Raw genomic sequence first — 15188 nt, 5'->3', positions numbered from 1 at the left:
AAAAAATAATACATATAAGAATAACTTACTATCTTTAGTATTAAATTTATACATTTTTTTTTTTGCACTGGCAAAAATTATATATTTGTTATTATTATCTAAGTTTGCTTATCGATAATATAAGTTTGCTTAGCAATCTGATTTTTATAGATGATGCTAAAAGAACCACGAATGATAGTATTGTTCTCCCGCCTAGCTCTAATTCAATTTTCAAAAGTTAACTTATTTGAATGATTTTCAGAATTTTTATAGATATTTATATGAATTTTCATAAAACGTTAATTTTTTGGGGTACCAAAGAAAGATAACTCTATAATTATGGTAAAACTTGAGTATTTCACTATAGAAATCAATGGAAAACGGAAAAATATTTTTAAAACATCTGCCACCAACCCCCCCCCCCCCCATGAAACAAAAATTCCTTTTTACATTTAATATAAACTGTCATTTTACAAATTTATGCCAAAGCTTTTTGTGTTTCACGGGGGGGGGGGGGGGGGGGGCATGTTTATAGACAACAAAACGAAAAAATGATGACTTTTCACCAATTCTTAAGCTATTTACAACTAAATAATTGTATGTTAATAATTTATATATGTTTTATTTTACTTGTGTACAGTAAAAGAAAAGATATGAAATACATTTAATCATATTTAAGACTAATTCAAAATAAAGTGATTCTTGAAAGTTAGATTTGACTAGAAAATATCGTCTACCCCCCCCCCCCCTTTTTTTTTGAGGAGCTGAAATTAATGATCATTTACTATCTAGAGCTGGAATTAAAATGATTAATCAATTACCATAGATCTGTTCTTTGTACTAAACCAATTTTTTAATGTCCAAATTGCCATTAAAATTGAATTTAAAGGGTGCAAAATGTAGGCGGGAATCAAGAGTTAGAGTACGTGGTTCTTCTATATGTATCGGCCCACCTTAAGTGTTTATCGTATGGACTACATATGATATAGTTTTAAAATATCAAGGGTTTCTTCAGTCATCCTTTGATAAATGGACCAATTCAAGATATAAAACCCGAAAAAAAAAATGTCTAAAAGAACAAAATGTACAACATAATTCTCTATAGGACATATCAGTGAAGTGAGCTTAAAAAAAGAAGTTTCCACAAATCTAGCAGTAGCATCTTTAAATTTTTACAACAATTTTAATATTATATGTACTTAAACAATAAAATGCTTTCTTTGTTAATGTTATTACGGGAATTAACGGAAGCAGCTGTTGCAGTAAAAAAAACCATCTTCCATAACCCGCGTAAGACATTTTATTGTTTATATTTATATCTGTTTAAACAATCAATTAAAGTAGGATTAAAAAGATTAATTATTGTACTGATGATGCGAACGTCTTCGTACGTGTCATTGATGGAACAACCACTGATCAATAAATCTGATGACATGCCTAATGTAGTTCATGCAGTGATTAACGCAGTGGGTTATCTAAAGAAATAAAGTAGAAATATTCAGTGGATGTAAATATATTGATTTTAAGCTAATGTTACAGGAGGTTATGCTCGTTCAAGTCTTCTTATTTTTTAAATAACGCTAAATTTGACCATTTTTTGTTTCTGATGTTCAGCAGTGGCGTAGCATCGTTTTTGAGAGGGGGGGCAGCCAGAGAATTTTTTTTTACTTATCTGAAAAAGTTGACAAGCAAAAAAAAAAGAAAAAAAAAAGAAAAAAAAAAGAAAAAAAAAGAAAAAAGAGAAAAAGGCAAAAGTTGCCCAAAGTCGAAAATCCTATTTCATCCTATTATTTTGGTGGTGGTGGTGGTGGTGGGGGGGGGGGGGGGGGGGGTTTACTTTTTCTCAGTGTCAACTACTTTCAGTACTAATTTTAATACTACATTTTTTTTTACATTACTAAAAGTGGGGGGGGGGAGGCAACCGGGCTTTCAATTAACATTTCCTATAGTATAAGTAAGGTTGAGGAAAAAAGTGGGGGGAGGGGGGGGGGGGGGAGGCAGCTACGCCCCCTGTTCAGTATATAAAGCTAAAATATGATTCATGAAATTTCGCATTAATCCGATTATTAAATTAAAATTGCTTGGGAATTAACTTCCGTAGCATGAACTTCCATAACGATACTTCCGTAACATTAACTTTCTTAACGGTACAAATATCGTTATTGAAGTTAATGCTACGGAAGTTAATTCCCCAGCAATAAAAGTTAAAATTCTTGCATGGCAATACATGTATTTAAAATCAAAGTTTGTTTTTGGTTATTAAACAAAAGTATTAAACATTTCGCTCCCATAATTATTAAAAAAAATTTTAAACCTTTAATGCCAAAAATTTCCTGCGTTACCTTTACGGAAGTTAAATTTTTAAGAGATACAACAGTTTTTCTGTAATTCATTTTGTTATTTCGAAAATGTAATTGTCTAAAATAGCTGACTCGCTCCTAGATGGTCACTTTCAGATAAGTTTCAGTTCTTTTTGTTCTAGACTACATGTATTTAAGTATGATATAAAAATTTTGACTTAAGCTTATTAAGATGTTTCATGATCCTATATGGTCTAGTGTCAGAAGAAGACTCTTTTGATAAAATGGTAGATAAAAATAAAAAATTATTCATGTATATGAATTCATTTCTATTATATATAGGCATGATGACAAAAAAAGAAAGATCTCAACACAATTTAGTGGGCGCTTGTTATGGAGACACAAGGACATTCCCTTAAATGGATATCCATTCAGTATTGGGAGACACATCATAAGGCAATGCCAATATGGCAAGGCCCACAAAAGAGTGCAATCAAATACAAAGGTAAGTTATTTTTATATCAAAGGACTATATACAGTAATGACGAATATATGCCCTCAAACTTTGACAAAGAAACATATAATTATGTTCTAAAATAAGGGAATATCTGCAGACTACAAAGCACTAAACAACCAGGACTTCATATGTTACTTGGATATGACGTCAGGAAATTGATTGAATTTTAATTTCCATTATTTCTTCAGATAAGTTGTATATTATGTCAATAAGCTCAATAATTTATATAAAGTGTAGAATGATATAAAATCGATGATAAATTTAAATATTGTTGTGGAGCACTGGCCAGCGCTCTATAATTTTAAATATAATTTTAATAGAGAAAAAAGAACATTTTTGGCCATTTTTCCTTGCTGAAAAGTCCAAATAGTTTGTGACGTCATAATACAAAAATTGTCAATAACCTACTTTGATATCATAATATGTTTTGTTAATTTAGATTTCTCATACAATATATATATGATAACAAGTGATTAAATTTTCAAAATAAAACTTTTTTTTGGAGCAAAAATTAGCAATATTCTGCAATGTTATGATACTTTTTCTTATTTAAATGCATGAAATTTACAATTAATGCAGATTTCCTATGTTTACTGAGTACCTTGTCGTTCTGAGGAATATACATGTTCAAAATTAATGAATTAATTAGGATAGAGCAAAGTAAATTTGCAAGTTCCAAGAACTTCACTTTAAACAATTTTTACTGTACTTTTGTAAAGGATTTGATAAAAACGTTCCAGAATAATTATTTATTTAGATTTTGTATCTTTTAGGCAGTACCCGATGAGCACAGTTATGCTAAAGGTCAGCGGTTTAGCTTGCAACCAACCAGGAAAATTGGGTGCACTGCACAGATTATTATCAAACATGTGATTGTCCATGGAGATGAAGAGTACTGTGCTCACGACCTTCCTGAGTCCAGTAGAAAGAGGCAGGAAATCTTGCGCACTGTTTCATCACGGATGCAGGAAGAAGAAAATTACACTGGAGAGGAAAGAATTTATGTTTCTCTGCCTTTGAGAGCTGCACATCAACACGATATTTCTCCACAGTCTTCCCTTGGAAACAGATTGAATGAAAAAGTAAAGATTAAAATTTATGAAATTGTCAAATCTGGAATTACTAACGTCACCATTGTCAAAAAAATTTTGAGATCATTTGTTGAGGCAGAATTCAGAAATAAAGACATTAGACCATCCATATATGACAGGGCATTCTATCCCCTTACAAAAGATATTAAAAATCATGTTCATAAAGCTGTTGCTGCAGGGAAACTTTCGGTCCTAGACCAGGAAAATTTAAGAGCGAAGATCGATGAGTGGAAGAAGGAGGAAGACTGCTCTCGCCATTTCTTCTTTCGCCCAGCCACAGAGGAAACTGCTGATGCTGCCGGGGATAACTTTTTATTCATACACCAGGAAGAGTGGCAAAGGAGACTGATGAAGATGTATGGCAATACGATATCCCTCCTCGATGCCACCTATCGAACTACCAAATACAACCTTCCTCTTTTTATGGTTGTGGTAAGGACGAATGTGGAGTACATCCCTGTGGCAGAGTTTGTGACAGAGGATGAGACTTCTGACAGTATCCAGGAGGCCCTACACATCTTAAAAGGCTGGAATCCAGACTGGTGCCCCGATTATGTCATGCTAGACTACAGTGAGGCAGAAATTAATGCTGTAAAAGCAGAGTTTGCATCTTCCAAAGTCCTCTTGTGTGCATTTCACAGAGAACAAGCCTGGGAAAGATGGTCAAGAAGCGGTAAAAAAAATTATAAGTTTGTTATGTACCACTACATATATATATAACTTTGAAAAAAAATGTGAAACTTGATATAGAAATGGAGGAGATTCCTTTAAAAATGTAATTATGAGTAGATAAAATTGATAAATTGAAATAGGTTGAAATAAAAGCATTTAATTAAAATTGATTTTAACTCTGAGTCTTCCTTGGACAATGACCAACACTTGACAAAATGTAATAAACGTTGGTTTTATATAATTGATTCTCAGAATCCATTTGATTATTGGCAAAAAAAAGAGAACATTATAGGCTTAACAAAATGTACTCTTGTTGATATTATTTGAATATTCAATTACTTAGAAACAGAAGTAGAACCAGTACCTTAATTATTATTATCATAATTATCATTATTAATTGTTACTTAATTGAAAAAAAAATGATTTCTTACAGAAAAAAACATAAGCAGCATACACAGAGATGATTTTCTATCAACACTGCGTAATGTTGCCTATTCTACAACAGTAGAAGAATATGATTTGGCTGAAGAAAAGTTGAGGAGCTGCCATTGGTTCAAACAACCATTGCAAAAATATATTGAAAACAAATGGTTGTCTGTGAAAGAGGTATGTATATATTAATGTACTATACATTAACACTATCCATTTGTATTTCACTTGTGCTGTATTGATATTTTTTCTATTATTCTCAAGATCAACAAAGACATTTGTTGTATAGACAAATCACAGGAAGCATCTTTGGTAGTTTGAAATTCTAGTGTATTCCCTCTCTGTATGTCTATGGGCTTTGGCATTTTTTTTTCTACAGAACCAAACTAAGCCAAAATGATTTAGAGCATTAATATATATGCTTTTTTATGGGATACTAAAAAAATATTATATAATGAGAATCTTTAAAATTGAACGAGACTGCTGTTATTCTTGCTTCATCAACTTGTTTGTCAATAATTTACCTTGTTTTAGAAATTGGTCATAAGTTATAATGCTGCATAAGTAAGGGAAGTTGACAATAGAAATTTTAAAGTCATTTATCATAAAGCTTTGTTGTTAGATTACCATTAAAAACTTCTCCAATAAAAATATCCAAATGTGAAACAGATGTGTCAGACTCTGTGGTATCTTTTATCACAAGCTCACCAGAATATATTGTATTGATTAAGAATGAACATTCTTCCTCAAATTAATTGAAAGTGCTAAAATGGCGATTTTGAAATTGCAAAACTTGTCTGAACATAATGAACATGATGAAGTATAGGCATTGTAAAGAACCTTGCAGACAATGTTACTTGATTGATCTGAATCACACACATTTATGTACTATCTAATAATGCTAAAAATAATAAAATTTTATATATTGCTCTGCTAAATGTTGAACATGTTCTATGAATATTTTGTATTTCAGTCCAACTGGCAGCTACTTGTAGATGGTAATGTATTCTTGTGTTGTGAAAAGTATCATAATATCATATGTGTTGTTTTGGTGGCATTTAAATCATGCAAACAAATGAAACATTTATATACATGTATATATGTACATCTCTCACTACATGTATTAATGGAATGATGTAATAATAATTCAATTAATTTATTAATTTTTATTTCTTCTTCAGCTTTATCCCTTTCATTACATATTTCATGCTTATGTAAATCAGAATTATTTTCTGCAAAAACACTACATTTACAATTTTTTTGTTAATTTTTTCAACTTTATGAATATTGATTAATTTATGTAAATGTAGAGGGCTTAATTAATATAGTGACATACAAGCAAGATAATCAATTTCAAAGGGTATACAAACATAAATGGCCCAACATAAATTCTTACAGGCTCTTGAATTTATGGTCGATGCCAGACATATTAGATTTGAGTAAGGCCAAGATCTAGTAAATGAAAGGTTTTTACAGATATATCAAATATATCAAAATCCTGTAATGATGCTTTATAATATATAGCTTGGTCAAATAAGGTGTTTCAGGGCATATTTTTTAGGTAAACAAGATAAACACTCATATATTAAACTAGCTGTTCATTTCCTATGAAAAGTTAAGAAAACCAGTCATGATTATTTTAGTTTTTTCCATATCAGGCAAAAAAAAAACCTTTCAGAAAACGGATATTTGTGTTCTTGACCTCTTCTTTAAAAATTATGTTGCAATTAATATAGGTATCGGGACTACTTTTCATTAATGATTTCAAACAGAATTTCATGTAAATACTTTTTTTCTACATAATTCTATTAGAGTTGTAAAATACGGGGAAAAGACACTTGAAAGGGATTGTGATGTCATTAATGGATAATTGCACCTAAAAGAACAGTCCAATTTAGTCATTTACTAGACCTTGACCTTAATCATTTATTAAAATTATAATACTCTTATTCAAAGTCCAAATATTAATTGATTTTAGGTGCAATTAGTAAAGGAGGATCAGGGTTTTAAAATAGTTCTTAATATTAGGGTCCTCCCTGGGATCAACACTTAGTTGTAATGCAGCAAGCATTTTATGTGCTGTTGAAAATAAAAATATATCAACATATCAGTCAAGAGAGTATATTCTATATAAATCAGGATCTTTTCAAATAAAGATCAAGAAAGAAAGTCAAAGTAAATTTTCAAAAATCGGTCTTCATGGTAGATATAACTTAAGTTAGCAAATGGGAAGATACTTTAATTAAGGATTATAATTAGATATTTTACAGGGATATTAATTAGAAACATTAACCTTGTGTAAATATTAATACAGTACTTTTATTTACATGTATGCATAATGAATCATGAACAAATATTTTTGATAAATCCATATCTGCCAACGAAGATACATATTGATTTTCCAAAATACACAAGCTAAGAATTAATTAAAAATTTCTTTTTACTGTTTTTTTGAGTGCATAAATCTATATTTTTATTTATAGTACTGGTGCAATGCTTTCATGGACCTTGGATTTCACTCACCTGTAACAACAACAAATGGTGTAGAATCCCTCAACAAAGCCTTAAAGCACTTTTATTTAAAACTAGCTAATCCTGGAACATTGAGCGCCTTGATGGGAGTAGTCATCCAGGATTTCCTACCAGATTTGTTTCAGAACTATGTGATGTTGAATTACAGGTATGAAATCTCCATAAATCCTCAGCTGACCTATCAGACTAACTGTCATCTGTTCATCGCTTTTTACATGTTTTTCTTTCCTGTGACCCAGATTTTCCATAAAATTCATGTGTCTTTCTATCAATTATGATGTTAGCTTTTCTGCAACTCCCCCATATTTCTTCAAAGGTGATTACTCCTGCTTACCAAGGTTGGGGGAGGGGGAATTATTGTGTGGAAGTAAGATTTTAAGCAGGATAAGTCTTATATAAAATACTACATGTAGTTAAGATTATTGATTAAAAGATTTGCACCAATACTTTAAAACATTTACTTTTCTGTCAGTAAATATTATGTACATTATACATATTGTTTTATGTTTGAACAATGTCCATTACTAAGTTTAAAAAATTTTAAAGGGGAGTATTGTAGACCTGAGTGTGAAATGTCAGATTCATTCAATTTTTTATCACTTTTTGAGTTAGTATACTCACTACCAAGTAGCAGGCTTTGGGGAAATACATGTACCATTGAATACAAGTAAATTCAGTATCAGCAATCATTTGATGATAAGTGCTAAGCATAACCAAAGGAAGTATTAAAAATTTTCAAGTAGATAACCCTTAGCAAAATCAAATTGATTGAATTTTGATTTATTTTGTAGTTGTTTTCTGAGCATTGGATTTTCATTGTTTTTTGATTTGCAAAGAAATCAACTGTGCCTCCTTGCTAAATTGTATGGGAAAAAAGCATTGAAATAGCATTGAACATTGGATTTTGATTTATTTTGCATTGACTTTTGATTGAAAATGGCTGGATTTTTGCGAAATATGTAAATGAGATGAAGGATTACTTTGACATCACGGAAAAATGCAAAATCAATGCAAAACAAATGAAATACAGTATGAAGCATTTATTTGATGTCACTTAGCATTATTGTGACATCACAGAAAAATGTTAAAGTAATACATATAAAAACATTTAAGTGATGTTATGAAACTTGAGAAGTAACATAGAATAAACACATAATTATGGTAACAAACAATATCCAGCATCATGCTCAATGCAAACATTATTACTAATAATCCATCACATGTATCTTAATTTACCAAAATTTTGAATACTTATCTTAAAAATTCACCAGTACAGTTATAAATTCAAGTAAATGAATTACTAACTTCCTATTAATTAAATGTTACACTTGAATGTGTGTGAGACATGAATAAAACCCAAAAATCACTGACACAATAACAGTATACATGTAGTTCCATACATTAATCACATATCACAAAGGCACAATTTGAAGTAGTAACACTTCCTTGAATTCCATTTCTATGTTACTCAGCAAATAAGTTTCTCACTTTCTGGACTGTTATTGGTAGTTTTTGTGGAACTGCATTAGTTAAATCTTTTTTTTTCCATTTAACTATAGACTGCTTTAAATTTATTGAACATTTTCGGTGGCACAGGATCTAACTTCAAATTTTTGCACTTGGAGCATGTACATACTCTGAAAAAAAAAACACATTCAAGATATTTATCATTTGATAAATAAATGAATCTTTTAAATAAAAAATAAATGAGAGTCAAGACTGCATGGTGTTTCGAGGTTTGGTGCATAATTAGTAATTCTGTAGTGTAGACTAATTAGTTTATAGTTACACTATCAGCTCAGCAGTGGACACCAGCAGTGTTGCTTAAACAAAGAGCATAGATTAACTTAATTTGATCAGAAAGCATGTGATGGAAATTAAGCCCCGATCTTTGTTTACATAAGACTTCCTTGGAGAGTGAAATTTAATACTTGGCATGTTCCCCCTCTCTGAAATTCCACAGAATGTGTAATGATGGGTAAAATAATGCTATAAACAGTGATTAAGAATAAATTTTGAGAAAAAAAGAAATAACTTACTTCCTGAGAAAACAATGTATCCATTATTTGTATGGCATCTACTTCAACGGCACCATCTTTTCATCACCTTCAATATCACTGTCACAAAACACCTAGCTGTCTTCATCATTCTTAGATTCTACACAACTTTTTGCCATAATATGAATAGTTTAGTCCACAGGGAAGAACACAACAAAATGTTGATCATTTCCATCAAAGTACATCATGGCTTCTAGCTTGTCTGGATGCAGCGCCAGCAGAATTTGAAATGGCTGATAAAGTGACGTAGAGTAATCACGTGATTTTTATCAGCCTCTCCCTGGATATGTTTACAGCTGGTTAGCACTAATATAACCAGCAATATACACAGCTGATAAAGCTACCATTTATTTCTGAATCAATGCTTCAGAAAATAAATACAAATTCAATCATGGATTTACCAAAGAGATCACTTCATGTGTAATTTGTTATTGGTATGACATCATATAAATTCAAAATAAATGCAAAATAAATGCATTGAAACAACATTTATTGAAAAAATCAAATTTCAATCATTCCAAAATCAATGGTCTGAAGATTTTTGAATTGGATTCAATCAAAAATAAATGCATAACCAATGTTCAATGTATTTTCAAGACAAATAAAATCAAAAATCAATGCAAATATAGCATTTGTTTTTGCTAAGGGAACACATAATATTTCCATTTCTAATCGATCTTTTTTCTCTGTGATAACTCTATGAAAGTTAGCATATTGATTTCTTGATAATTCTAGCAGAATGTAAATTAGGCAGGTCGATAGGTCAGGAGCTAAGGAGGCCTAATAAGCATGTAAATCTCGTGCGGCTACCGTTGTGTTTGATGTCAGTGGTCAAGGACTATTGAAATTGGCATGATAGTCCTCGTGTCATTTAAATCTTTGTCTACATTTTTAAAATCTAAATCTACAATTTTATTTCACAATAAAATTTATGCATGACGATAATTTATGCATGACGGGCTTCGCCTGTTATCCAATTATCCCATGTTTCCCAATATTATCATTGATGCCCTAGCTGGCATACTATAATAACTAGACAAAGTTCCCTTAAACGCATGATGAAATATCAGTATAGAGTAGTTGGGGAAAAGCAACAATCTTCAAAACATAAAATGATGGAAAAGCAGGCCAGAAATTTTCCTGAGTATTGTACATGTATTATTGTTTGTTTTACATACATTATGTCATGTTAGCAAGCCCACAGTGATATAATTTGAAGGTACTTCATCTGTTTTTACATAGTTTGACACAATCTAAAATATTTTTAGGGCAAGTTCCAACTTTAAAGCGTATGATGCAAGCATACCAAAGTACTTGCATAACCGTCCACGGAAAGTTGTAGAACACTGCATGCAAAGATACCACTCCAGTGACCAGATAGACTCAGGTGATATAAAGATTGCAGATGACATTTCTGGACGGATATACCATGTAAAAAGTAGGGAATCCAGCCAAACCTACCAGGTGACTATGGGAAGTGGGAAGAAATTTCCTCATTGTACCTGTGAAGACTTTCGTAGAAACTTCCTTCTCTGCAAACACTTTTTTGCCATCTTCAAGAGTACAAACCAAAGTTGGAGCGATTTATCTCCACTTTATGCAGAAAGTCCCTTTGTAAACTTAGACTTTGGAGCTGTAGAAAAACATGAAATTGTAAATGTGTCATCAGATTTTGAAATTCCAATCCAGAAGTTTTTTGAAAAGGAGGGGGGAAAGTCTGAAGATCTTCAAGAGGATTCCGAAGACCTTCAAGAAGACTGCACAAAACTCCAAAGAGATGTTGTGGCTGAATTAAAAGATCTTCAAAATAAAGCCTATATTTGTTCAAATCACAATGCACTGAGTAGATGTCTGTCAATCCTCAATAATGCAAATGCCATACTGTCTGAAAATATCCCAAAAGAAGAGGGAATACCCCTTAGACCGAAGACAAAGTTAAGGAACCTCCCACCTAGAAGAAAATACTTCAGAAAGCTTGGAAAATATCAGAGAAGAGTTGGAAAGAAGGCAAAGACTATGAGGGATGCTTCTGTAATAGGTACTAAAATTAACTGTCAAAGAAAATGTTTTCACTCTGTCAGTTGTTTTTTTTAAGTCATTGGGAAATAGTTGATTATAATTATATTTAGTCTAAGATTAAGTAGATTTTTCATGAAATACCTCAACTGAGACAAAGGCTCAATTAAGCTTTATGGATCAATTTAAGCAGTTTGGTCTGTTGTTGCTTGTTACATTTCACATTTTCAACTTCTTATCAAGAACCAATGGGCCAATTTCAACCAAACTTGTTACATTTTTTTAAGAATAAGTGAAGGAGATTTAAGTTTGTGTACAGGAAGTGTCTTGCATTTTTTAGAGGAAAGATGGTTAAGATTTCATGAAAAATAGGTGAGATCTTTAAAAAATATTGTTCTCATGAAACACTTAGACAGAAATGATGAAATTTGTGAGTTTCATTACCTACTGTTAATTTTTGTTCATATGACCACCATAGTAGGTGAGGCAATGACAGAGAGTCAATGTTTCGCATAGAAATATATATAAAGTAACTATTTTTCAAAAGAAAAACAAAGCCAATTTTATTCATATTAATATAAGCACATGCTCATGTAGTATAGATGGAAGTTTGTTAAAATTCTGACCTACCTGGGGTGGGTGGGGTGGGGCTTAAACGTTATCAAAATTTTGAATATGTAGGGATAAGAATCTGATAAAGAACAGGTTGACCATAGATACTCTGGTGATCATTGTAGCCCTTGGAATTCTAGTTGTTTCATATGATATATAATAAAATGAAGAAATACATCTATTGATTGTATGATGGACCTAAATGTAATGGTGTGATTTTAGATGTGGAGGAAGGACCATCTGTTTTGGATGCAACGGAGGATATTTGCAAAGAAACAGAAAAAGAAAAAGTGACACCTGAAGATGACTGTGTTAAACGTATGATTGGCATCTGCTGTGCTTTCAATAAAATACACGAAGATACAGCCTAAATACATTTGTATTATGCAACCAAATATGTTAATTGATTTTTAATTGTTTTTTTTAATGATTTTGATGATTTTCCTTATGATATGATTTACTATTTAAACATGTATGATATAGCAGTTAATAACTTTTATCATATATATATTTCTATAATTTGCAGGGGAAAAGAAGGTTAAGAGTAAAGAGAAAAATAAAAAGAAGAAAATTCAGAAGGTTGCGGAACCTTCTGTTGCAGCTGTGGAGGAGAATATGACAGAAATCAATGGTATCAAAAGAGATGCTTTAATATTAGTTCTGTGAATTAACATTTAAAAGTTATATTGATAATTGACAAGTTTATAAATTTTACTATAATTTTTCAGGGCCTTCAAAATCTGCACAAACAATTGTGGAACAAGATGACACAACAGGTATTTTTTACTTTTAATTTATAAGTTTTTCTCTCTAAGATGAGCATTATGTGTATCATTTTCTTGTCAACTAAAACACATACATTTGTCTTAAGTGAACTAGAATTTTTAAGACTTAAATTAATTTCGAGGTGATTTTTTTTTTCAAAGCCTGCAATTAATTATAATTACATTCAATTCAGTTCAATGCCTGCAATCATGAGGGTGTTTAGTGATGGGGGTTTCAGTATTGTCCTTAAAAAAAACTTGGAAAATTATCCGTGGGAAACCAGTACACCGTAAAGTACATGCATGTGTATTATATACATATTGCATATGATCTCAGAATTGTTTATACAAAAAGAAATATATATTTTTTTAATTATATATTTTACTATATTAACATTTATGCTAGCTATATTGATGTGGTGTGGGTGGTTTTTTCTTTCTTTTTTTTTTTTTTTTTTTTTTTTTTGCGAGTTTTACTTTACTTTGCTTTAGAAATGAAATTGTAGTTAAGGTTCATAAACCCTCTGCTCAGTCATATGGAATTTTTCACTTTTATAATTTTCCAAAGGAAATGTATATATGCTGAATAAAATACAAACAATTATAGCATGGTGTGCGGGGCAAAAGTTGACAAAAAAGGCACTTAAACTTTATAAAGGAATAATAGACATTTGTCTGAAATTATTTAGAGTTATCTCTTTTATAAGAGTATCAATGTACCTTAATATGCTGAATAGATATTAATTTCTTTTAAAAGCATACAAACTGGTGATGAAATTATGGTCTTTAGAAGAAGATGGCCATATTCCAGTGGCAAAGGTTGGAGGGCAAAAAGTTTGTGACACAGATATCAGATCACTAAGACCTGGACAATGGTTGACTGATATGGTAAAGAAAAAAAAGAGCATTGTGGTTTTTAGCTCACCTGAGCTAAAAGCTCCTGTGAGCTTTTCTTATCACTCATGGTCTGTCGTCCGTCTGTCCGTCCATTCGTCTGTAAACTTTTCACATTGTCAGTTTCTTCTCAAGAACCACTGGGTCAATTTTAAGGAAACTTGGTACAAAGCATCCTTTGGTGATTGGGAGTTTAAATTTTTAAATTGAAGTGCCATTAAGTTCCCTTACAAGGAAAAATATTCTCAAAAACCACTGAGAAAGAAAAGCTGAACTTATATGGAAGCATCCTTGGGTAGTGTAGATATTTTAAAAAAAATCACAACCCGGTTGGGTGAGTCATAATAGTGAATTCAAGTTTTTCATTGAAATATATAGGAAAATTATTTTCGAAAATCTTCTTCCCAAGAACCATTTGGCCAGAACAGCTGAAACATATGTGGAAGCACTCGTGGATAATGTAGATTCTAAATTCTTAATATCATAACAAGTGGGGGGAGGCCTAGGGTGAGGCCACAGTAGGTATTACAAGTGGGGTAATCTAGCTTGATAAGTATAGAACAGTATCACCAAAGTTCTTCAAGTGAGCAATGTGGGCTGTGGACCTCTTGTTTAGTGTGTGAGGGTGTGTGTGTGTATGAGTAATTTCCATATCCTACTGAAGAAGAATCTTTGTATTCTTATATGAACATAATTAACTTCATGTGTTAAAAATTTTGCAACAGCTAGTCTGTTGCATAAGTGAAATGAATACTTGATAAAAGTTTTATAATGTGTAATGGATTTGTTTGTTCATTTTAAAATTGTTATTCAGAATGAACAAAGTGTAAGACATAAGTAATATCAGTGTACAAATATTGAAAATACTGTAAGTAACTTAGATTATATCCTGTTAAATTATCATGGGCATTATATCAAAATGAAATTTTTCTAGGTAATGGACAGCTACATCTCTATATTGGCTTTGGCCCAAAATGATTTGGGTAAGAAAGTTGTTAACTTTGTACAGAGCAAGATGACAAGCATAATTGAAGGTTCTTTTACAAAAAGACAACGAGATGGTTCCAGCAATAATAAGCAAGAAGTAAGTCTATTTCCCTAAACAAAAAAATGTTGCAAGTCATTACTTTTGAGATAAAATTATTTTGAGGAAATATACCTATGAAATAAATTTTGTATATCAGGAAAAAGAAAATAACAATACGTAATACTTTTGAAGTCTGGTCTTATGAGAAACTCCATCCCAGGCCTGGTGCATCTCTAAATTCTGTGAAATTGAGACTAATTTCACAAAAGAAAATAAGGAAAACTCTTTAATTTTAAAT

At 31.3% G+C, this 15188-nt stretch overlaps 1 protein-coding gene across 1 annotated transcript; it reads left to right on the top strand.

Annotated features, from left to right (window-relative positions):
• Nucleotides 1-3571: 3571 nt before the first annotated feature.
• LOC134283477 (uncharacterized) lies at nt 3572-14947 on the top strand (the record flags this gene model as incomplete). Its single annotated transcript, XM_062765932.1, has 9 exons — nt 3572-4560; nt 4993-5165; nt 7472-7668; nt 10846-11615; nt 12428-12523; nt 12732-12836; nt 12934-12981; nt 13727-13857; nt 14798-14947. Coding segments are annotated over exons 1-9 (2472 nt in total), but the record flags the coding sequence as incomplete, so codon positions are not given.
• Nucleotides 14948-15188: the final 241 nt, after the last annotated feature.

The sequence above is a fragment of the Saccostrea cucullata genome, unplaced genomic scaffold, assembly GCF_032062105.1.
Source record: "Saccostrea cucullata isolate Sc308-1 unplaced genomic scaffold, CSIRO_AGI_Scuc_v1 ctg14636, whole genome shotgun sequence".
Lineage (NCBI taxonomy): Eukaryota > Metazoa > Mollusca > Bivalvia > Ostreida > Ostreidae > Saccostrea > Saccostrea cuccullata.
This window is presented reverse-complemented; position numbering and strand designations above follow the sequence as displayed.